The sequence below is a fragment of the Melospiza georgiana genome, chromosome 9 (assembly GCF_028018845.1).
Source record: "Melospiza georgiana isolate bMelGeo1 chromosome 9, bMelGeo1.pri, whole genome shotgun sequence".
Classification (NCBI taxonomy): Eukaryota; Metazoa; Chordata; class Aves; order Passeriformes; family Passerellidae; genus Melospiza; species Melospiza georgiana.
The window spans coordinates 20,945,399-20,954,262 of record NC_080438.1 but is presented as its reverse complement, the minus strand read 5'-3'; the positions used below and the strand labels follow the sequence as shown (position 1 = coordinate 20,954,262).

Genomic DNA, 8,864 nt, shown 5'->3' with positions numbered 1-8,864 from the left:
GCGTTTCTCGCATAATGAGACGCTGTCAGAGGCGAGCTCCCCAGGAAACCAATTAAGAGGGCGCTTCGCGTGTGTCAGGCCAGCACCGGGCAAAACCCCCTTTTCCCAGAGGGGATTCCAGCTCCCCGCGCCCCCAGCACGGCCCTGTCCCGCAGGCCCTCGGGGCAGCCGGGAGCCCCACGCGTGTCACAGGCGGCGTGGGGCCGCTCACCCACGGCCGCGGGCACGTCCCGGAGCCCTCGGCAGCCGCACGCCCGCAGGGCCGAGCCCAACACTGCCCCGCCGACGGGGGCTCGCTGCGCTCCGCGGGCGGGCCGGGGCAGCCCGGGCGGGACGCGGTGCCCGGAGCGGCCGCGGGAGCACCGCCCCGGCCCGCCCAGGCCCGCCCCGCCGCCATGGCGCTGCGCTTCTCCGCCAACCTCTCGTGGCTCTTCCCGGAGCTCCCGGCGCTGCCGGCGCGGCTGGAAGCGGCGGCGGCCGCCGGGTTCGGAGCGGTGGAGGCGGCTTGGCCGGCGGGCTGCCCGGCCCAGGAGCTGCGGGCGGCGGCGGAGCGGGCGCGGGTGCGGATCGCGCTCCTCAACACCCCCCCCGGTACGGCCGCGTCCCGCTGCTCCCCCCGTGCGTGGGGTAGCGAGGACCCTCCGCCGACCCTGCCGCTCTCTCCCAGGGGACCCGGAGGCGGGCGAGCTGGGGCTGGCGGCCGTGCCCGGGCGGCAGGCAGCCTTCCGGCAGGGCCTGGAGGCGGCCGTGCACTACGCCAGGGCTGTGGGCTGCCCCAGGTAGGTGCGAGGCGGGACCCCCGCTCCGGCCGCGCCCCGGCCCCGCGGCTGTCGGGGGGTTCCTCTGCTGTCCTCCTGCTCCAGCGCTGCGCCCGAGCAGAGCCTGCCCTTTGCCCCGCGGTGCCCGCCGCCGCCGGGACACGGAGCCTCTCCTGCAGCATCCCCTGCTCGGCTCCGTCGGACGGAGCCAGCTCGGGGCAGACCCCGCTGTGCGCGGCTGCGGCCTCAGCGTGCTCGGACCCAGAGCTGCCAGGCACGAGCCTGACCCTGCCCTTCGCAGCAGAGGCTCTTGTTCCCGCCTCCACACAACAGTCCCCAGGATAATCCTCCCTTTTTCCTCCTCAACTGCACGAATCGTTTCCACCAGGACACCACAACAGTTGCTTTGTTGAGGCCACGCTGACTCCAGCACAGCAGAGACACCGTAAAAGATGCAATTAGCCTGGCACAGCTCCCTTCAGCAAACCAACTGGGTCCTTTTATTCCTCTTATTTTGCACCATTCTTTCTTGTTGCAACTCATTCCAAAGCCCTCTGGAGGGCATGGGCTAGGCACGCTAGAGGCTGCCCAGCACCATTTACACACTGGTTGCACATTGAAAAGGTTTTTATTTCTGCTGTGTGCCTTCCCCCCTGAAGATGGCCTGGTGCTTGAGCTTTTCATGGCAGGGCAGTCCAGCATGGGGCACTGTCCCCTCCCTGCTCACAGCCAGCAAGCAGTGACACCACACATGAGACAGGCCCCTGGCAGAAGCAGCATGCCAGTTGCCCAACCTGCTGGTTTGAGGCCCTGCCAAGGAGCAAGAGTCCAAGAAAGTTCCAGAGTCAGGGTGAAAGAGCTGAAGGCAGTTAACAAAAGAGAGAAGAAGCAAGGTCTGTGTTTTGTCAGGCAAAAGGTTCAAAGTCAGCTTTCTGTCTATTGAGGTGGGATAGTGCATATTTGTGTCCTGGCTGGCAGCTTGCTGGCTGCTGTTGTGCCTCGTGGAGAAGAGATGGTTCTTCTTACCCTCTTCTGTGTCTGCTCCCCCAGCCTGGCGCCCTTTTCCATCAGCAGAGGAAGGTGTATTAGATCAGGCCAGCTGCTCGCAGTTGCTGGCTGTGATAATCTTTCTGTGCCTGTAGGATTCATGTGATGGCTGGGCGGGTTCCCTTGGGCACAGACCGGGCTGCAGTGGCAGGTGAGATGGAAACCACCTTCATTGAGAATCTCAAATACACTGCTGACCTCCTGTCCCAGGTAAGTGGGGAATGGGTCCTCCTTTGTGTGTGCAGCTCTTAGGATACCCAAGATGGGGAATATCCCACCAGCCTGGCACAGGGAACTTATGCTTCCTGCTGCAGAGATGACAGGAGGCTCTGCAGGGCGACATTACTGTGTTACAGGAAGACATGATTGGACTGTTGGAGCCTATCAACAACCGCATCACTGACCCTCGCTACTATCTGAACACCCCACACCAAGGTAAGCCAGACAACAAGAGTGTCCTGCAGAGGAGAAGGATCTCCAAAGTCTGAAAGGCAAGAGGTTTCCTCACAAGGAGGGAGATGCTGAAGGAGCATAGTTGATAAAGGGGGTGCTGAGGCTTCTCTGCAAAGCTTCCACCCTGGAGGCGATGGTTTCTCATTTCTTGCCTCCTTAGCTGCTGCCATCCTGGAGAAAGTGGGACGGCCCAACCTGAAGCTGCAGCTGGTGAGTCAGCATTGAAGCTCTCCATGAGAGAAACTTGCACAGGTCCACAAAGAGTTCTGGTGGCCATGGGCTTCTTATACCCTCTTGAGGACACTGGACAGGGACCATAGCACAGCTGTCCTTAACTGCTCACTGCTGACCAGCTGCACCCTCCATTTTCCTCTCTCGCCCCCAGGACCTTTTTCACTGCCAGATCATGGATGGCAATTTGTCACGCAACCTGGAGACGTACTTCCCACTCATCGGTAACACCCTGTGCCCAGACCACTGGGGAGTGGCGTTGACAGGGCCCTCCTACTCCAGGTCTGCTGTAGCTGGCCGGGGGTGTGGGGCTGCTCTTGGGTCACCTTGTCTCATGCCAAAGAAGGCTGCAGGCAGGGCTGCCTTGGGCATGGCCTCTCCCCTTCCCTCCCTAGGTCATATCCAGATTGCACAGGTGCCAGGGCGGCACGAGCCCGATAGCCCTGGGGAGTTGAACTTCCCCTACATCTTCGAGCTCCTGGAGTCCCTCAGCTACACTGGCTACGTGGGGTGCGAGTATGCTCCAAAGGGTGAGTGGCCTGCAGGTCTGAGCCCCACGGGCAGGGCCAAGCACAGGCCAGCTGGCTGGGAACTGTGCAAAGACAGGCAGGTCCTGGGGGGCACAGGTAGTGGGTGTCATCCCTACCTGGGGATGAGGGCTCTGTCCTGAACAGAAGCTGCTGCAGCTGCAGCAGGAGACCTTGTCTGTCACTGCAGGAGACACCCTGGAAGGTCTGGGCTGGCTGCGATCCTACTGGGAAAGCCGAGGGCTGCAGCACGGTGGGACCAGCAAGGCAGCCAAGTAAAACTAGAAAACCATGAGAATAAAAGACAAAGCAATGGCTTAACAGAGGAGCACGTGTCTTCTCTAGGACTAGGGGAGTGTGGTGGGTGGGATGATTTCCCAGAATGAGGTTAGGAGCATCTATGTCATTGCCCTTCCCCAGGCTCTGCTGGGCCAGCCCAAGCTGTTGGACCTTCATCTACAAAAGTACCACCTGTATGTAGCATTTTCAATTTAGTGATGGCTCAGGCACCACTGTAGGTGACTTCAGGTACACAGAAAACTTTCACTTCCAGGCTGCAGGGGTGTCCAGGGAGAGGTTTAAGTCTCCCCAATAAGGGGAGCATTCCAACTTGTGCCTGAAGTTGTGGAAAGAAGACTTTGGACTTCCAGGTACTGAAGTTCTCATGGCTGTTGCCAGTGCCCAGCACTGACTCTGCAGCAGGGCTGCAAGTGAAGCAAGCAGTCCCCTCCCAGGCTGTCTGATCCAAGGTAACAGGCTGGGAGCTGCCTGCACATGGATACTCAAGGCTGACTGCCTTGCTGCTCTTGCTCTGGAGCAAGTGCAAGATTTCGGAACAAACCCAACCTATAGCCACAGCTGCTCTGCATCCTCCACAGGCAGCTTTCCACAGCCTACAGTGACTGAGCAGGGATCTGGTTCAGTTTATTTCACAGATAGATCAATGGCTCAAATGTACACCTCCATAAAACCTTCCTGTGATCCAGTTCACCCTTCCTGTCCCATTCATGCTCTCCCAAGGCAAGCAAAAGGCCAGAAGCAGTTGTCCTCACTGCCCAGTCAGGCAGCCCTGCACTCAGGAGTCTTTCCTCCTGAAGCCAGAGCAGTGTGCAGTGCTGCCCTGTGCAGAAAAGGGTGCCGTGCACTCTCCTCAGTGCCTTCCCAGCAGGCAGAACTCATCTATGCTTGCCAAAGCCACATCCCTGAGAGTTGTTCTGCTTCAGCCAGGCTGCAGCAGCCAAGTTCCTGCCCTTGCTGTTCGGTTCAAGGCCATTCAGTATCAAGCCCACTGAAAACAGCACACAAGGGCCATAACAGCCAGCCAGTGAGGAGATGCACATCCCCAGGCTCCTGGGCCAGCAGCCACAGGTGCCACTGGCAGTGCTGCCTGCAGTGCCCACAGGTTCCCCCAGAGAGCTGCTCCTCCCCAGGTCACCATGGCAGGGCCGTGCCGAGGTTGGAACAGGCGCTGCTCCAGGATGAGGGTGCCGGTGCTAGAGCAGGCCTGTCCACAGGTTGAAGCAGGCAGTGTTGATCACTGACTCCAGGTGATGGTATGTGGACACAAGCTGTGGCAGAGGACTCTCGCTGTTCTGGGGCTGCACTGGGAACGGCTCCCGGAACACCACAGTCAGGCTCTGCCAAGAGAGAGGAGAGGGTCAGGGGACAGGATGCAGACAAGCACTGTGCAATCCCTAGCCCTGGTGTGTGGACAGTTTTTTGGCAGTGTTAGGCAAATAGTGGGAGAAGTCCCAAAATGTCAAAGGCACTACACTAGTGCCTCTTCCTGTGACGGAACATGTTTGAGCCTACTTCCAATTTTTCTGCTGGAAATTCGGTGTAAGGACTTGCCCACTCTGTCCCAGCTCTCATGCATCTGCAGTTACACTAATCCTGGCAGCAGCCACAGGAGAGGAGGGGATCCTACTGCCTCCACAATAACAGGCGCTTCCAGGGAAATTAGAGGGAAATTTCTTCTTCTAAGGGAAAGAGTAGGAGTGCAACAAATGGGGAAGGGAAGGAGATTAAATGTAATCACCGCAATCCTAAAAATAAATGCTGCCTGCTCCACTCTGACTAGTGACTGTACTGAAAAGGCAGGGCAAAGGCAGAGAGGAACAGGGAGCAGGCAGAGGTTGCAGGAGCTGAAGCAGAACAAAAATGTGACTCAGTGCACTCAGATCAGCATCATGGAGGCAAGACACAGAGACAGGATGTTCTCCAGAGTTGAAATGTAGCACATCCAGTAGCCAGGGTCCCTTACAAACTGGTTAAGCCATGATAAGAGCTGTGTAACTACAAGACAGCAAACGTACCACCATCATTTAGGAGGAGAAAGGAAGTTATTTGTGAGCCCAGCTCCAGCAGCATGCAAGGTTTCAGAGCAGAGTGGGGGAGACAGAACCATGAGGGAAATGCAGCCCAGTGTTACCAAAGTGATGTGCTAACACTAAAATTCACTTTGATAAGGCAATATTTCTAGACAAAGGAATCATGGTACATCTTATCTGAGATTCAGGACAGATTTGATGTGGTGTCACATGGGAAATTTAGGTAAGCTGAAAAGATAGGAATTAACTCAAAAATTATAAGATGAAAACATGGCAATGCTGAAAGGGGAAACGGAAAGAGGTTACAGATAGAGTTCCTTCAGGACAGGTTTTGGGAGTCACATTGCCTAGTACTTTAACAAGTCTGGTACAAAGATGAGGAGTATGCTGATAAAATTTGAGGCACTAATACAAAAGACAATTGGGATAATGCAAAAAAAAAAAAACCCCAAAACCCTGAGAGAGTTTTGAGAGGCCACAAGAATGGGATGAATGCTAAGCACAAAACACAATGTTATGAAAACAAAGGATTTCTGTTACAAAATGAGAGTCACTGGGAGAGGGGATGGAGGTTCTGGGTTTATCATATCGATGACCACAAGGTGACACTATGATCATCAGGTGGCAGGAGGCACTGAGCAGCCTTTCAGCAAGCACCACCTCTTCTGTCTCCCCTACCTGCTTTTCAGATGGAGCATGATTTATTTTATACAGCATCAGTTACTCTGCAGTCTCTGTAGAAGCCTTATTGTGGACTGAAGCCTCTTGTAGATCCCCTGCTCTCACATGGAGCTGCATTGCCTGTGACCTATCCTGTACCTTGCCTGGGAGCACAGCTGAAATCAAAGTATTTTTTCCCTCAAGTTCAGTGAAGGTAAAGGCCCTTGCAGGTTTGCTAGGACCCTTCCTCTCTGCCCAGACAGGAGCAGCCCACAGCACTGGTGACCCCTCCCAGCCAGACTCAGTCTGATCTGACTTTGGACTGAATACAGAAGGACTGCTTAGCCTGGATAGAGAGACAGCTGAGAAAATGATCCAAAAGCAATCCTGAGAAGGAAAAGAGGATCAAGTGTTCACTCTTTTCTAATACAAGAACAAAGGAACATCACATGGAAAGAACAGTAAGAGTTTCAAAAATAAGCCAAGGAACTTCACCTAGACTGCAGCTGCCTTACAGAGCTGCAAGTCAGGGGAAATCACGAGTGCCAGAAATTAACAAAATGAAATAAAGCTGTGGAGGGCTATTAAATACATGCAAAGGCCACTTCTAGCTCAGGATGGGCCTAAGCTATAGATTTTCAGATGCTGGGACAGTATTTAGGAGAAGCATTACAAGCTTCTTGACCTGGTCATGTTCTCATGCACACCTGGCCTTGGCCACTGCTGGATCAATCTAGACAGATTCCTGGCCTGAGCCCACATAGCTGTTGTTCTGTTCCCAAGGACTCACCGTTTTTCCTGAATGAGAATCAAGAAACACAAGAACAAAGCAATCTGTGAACTTCTGGTTGAGCACAACCTGTCAGGAGAGTCACAGAGCATGTTAGAAAGGACAAGGACACAGGGATAGGCTGCAGGTGGGCAATGGGCTGTGTCTTACCAGATACTGGGTGCCAGTTTCAGCATTGTGGAAGTGCCGACAGCTCTGGGGAAAGCGGCTCAACAGCACCTTGATGAGGCTCTGGTACCAGGAGACTGTCATGGTGAGGAAGCATTCCTGAGGGCATAGAAATGGCCTGATCTTCAGCCTCCCTCTAGCCATGGCACCAGCAGCCATAATGCTACAGCAGCTTTCAGACCCCAAATCGGATGCAATCTTCACAGCCCACTGAGGATGCTGACTGAGGGCTGTTCACTCTCTATAGGCAGTCCATGCAGTCTCCCCCTTCCCCTGCCAGTTAGGAGCTGTGTTCCTGCCTCTACCTTCCCACCAAGCAGGAAGAGATGTGCATTGCAGGCCCCTTCACCTGGCACCCCACTCCATCCCCAGAGCAGAACAGCAGCTGCTGTGCCCCACCCCTGCTGCTCACCAGCTGGGGGTCGACATCTGCGATGGATTTCCCATGCACGGCATCGAGCAGCTCCTCCAGCTCCACCAGCGAGAGCTTGCCCAGCTTCAGCTTGTCAGAAGCCAGAGGCTCCAGAAGGAAGAGGCGCTTCCAGAGGTTGTCCCTGCGGCAGTGGCACTTGGCCAGCTGCACCATGCTGCTGAGCTGCTTTTGGGCTGAGGCCACCTCAGAGGCCAGCAGGGGGAAGAGCGGAGAGGTGTAGAAAAGCCCTGGCCCCAGTTTGACCTGCGTGCCCCCCGCATAGAACTCGCTGCTGTCCTCCACGTCCTGCCACAGCTCCCGCTCTGCCGACGGCTGCTGGCCCAGGCTTGGCTCTGGCTCCGCTGCCTCCCAGGCCGCCCGGCCCACCACGGGCTCCAGCACCTCCCGCTGCAGGCGCGGCAGCTTCTTGAAGCGGCGCATGTCGGCCGTGAGCCGCGGAAACAGCTCCCGCTGGCTCGTCATGATGACATAGAAACGCAACCTGGGAGCAAGGAGACACTGTGAGCTGGGGAAGGGCTGCTCGCCTCTCAGCTGCACTTCAAATGAACCACAGGCCCCTCTGTCCCCATCAGAAACAATGCTTCTCTGCCCAGGTTCTCACAGTGATCCTCCCCAGACACCACCAACTCTGCCTGTGCTATTCCAGACAGAACCAGTCCCTCCCAGAGTCCTCCTCCCCAGCCAGGAAGCTTTGCTGTCCCTGGCCCCCAGTGCTCACCGGAGCATGCGTCTCTCTGCCTCGCTCTGCTCCTCAAACGGTGCAGCACTGTGGCAAACCAGGAGGGACACATCGAAGTCATCGTGGTGACGCAGACCTTCAGAATCCTTGTAGGAGCCCGAGCTGGGATAAAAAAGCACATCAGTATGAAGGAAGCCTCACTTTGTTCTCTGATCACAACAGAACTGTCGGACACGGGGAGTTTCACACAGCAGGAGTCCTCAGAAGTGCCATGGGAAATGTCAAACGCAGCTGCACACATACACACCACTATTGGCCATCTCAGAAGGACTGGCCAGAACTGCTGTCTGGCACTGTACAGAACAATCAGCTTTGCTGGCACCTTAGGGCAGTGTCCCCAGGACTGGCAGGTTGCCACTAATCTCCAGCAGCTCCAGGAACTTGCAGCAGATGCCCTCACCTGTTCCAAATAGAGACCAGTGCATATTCATTCTGCTCTGTGCCCGGTATTCCCTTCTTGCTGTCGTTGCCCGTGGCCGGTCGGGCCATGCGCAGGGGTTTCATGTGGTAGGTGTTGGCGTGGTCAGCAATGTAGTTGTACAGCTGGTGTGCAGTGATCATGTTGGTGGGCAGGGCCAGCGTGCCTAGTGGAAAAATACACTGCTATCACAGGAGACACTCTGTGCCTCTCACCTGGGCAGAGCAGTGTCCTCCCATCTACTCCAGGAGACATAACAACCAACCCGCCCCTTCCACAACAGGGCAACAAGGACCTTCCTTGGAGCTCA

The 8,864-nt window shown here is 56.0% G+C and overlaps 2 protein-coding genes across 9 annotated transcripts in view; one reads left to right on the top strand and one right to left on the bottom strand.

Moving 5' to 3' along the window:
* The first annotated feature begins 395 nt into the window (after positions 1–395).
* HYI (hydroxypyruvate isomerase (putative)) lies at positions 396–3,332 on the top strand. 4 transcript variants are annotated; one of them, XM_058029782.1, is made up of 8 exons: positions 396–591; positions 668–779; positions 1,901–2,015; positions 2,162–2,240; positions 2,419–2,468; positions 2,644–2,713; positions 2,885–3,019; positions 3,207–3,332. In XM_058029782.1, the coding sequence occupies exons 1-8, from the start codon at positions 396–398 to the stop codon at positions 3,293–3,295; spliced, it is 846 nt and encodes a 281-aa protein (XP_057885765.1). In that variant the 3' UTR covers positions 3,296–3,332. The 4 variants fall into 4 exon arrangements, with proteins under 4 accessions (XP_057885765.1, XP_057885763.1, XP_057885764.1 ...); XM_058029780.1 differs by having other exon boundaries at positions 2,644–3,019; XM_058029781.1 differs by lacking the exon at positions 3,207–3,332 and having other exon boundaries at positions 2,885–3,199.
* Positions 3,333–3,360: 28 nt separating this feature from the next.
* Positions 3,361–8,864, bottom strand: part of SZT2 (SZT2 subunit of KICSTOR complex) — a 53,666-nt gene continuing 48,162 nt past the window's right edge. For 4 of the 5 annotated variants that reach the window (XM_058029774.1, XM_058029775.1, XM_058029776.1 and 1 more), the window contains exons 67-72: positions 8,537–8,720; positions 8,116–8,238; positions 7,377–7,878; positions 6,947–7,063; positions 6,797–6,865; positions 3,362–4,653 (exon numbers count right to left, since the gene is read on the bottom strand). In XM_058029774.1, the coding sequence (XP_057885757.1) occupies positions 4,510–4,653; positions 6,797–6,865; positions 6,947–7,063; positions 7,377–7,878; positions 8,116–8,238; positions 8,537–8,720 (1,139 nt within the window). In that variant the 3' untranslated portion in view covers positions 3,362–4,509. Of the gene's footprint in view, positions 4,654–6,796; positions 6,866–6,946; positions 7,064–7,376; positions 7,879–8,115; positions 8,239–8,536; positions 8,721–8,864 lie in introns of all 5 variants that reach the window. The other variant, XM_058029778.1, reaches the window with a different exon arrangement.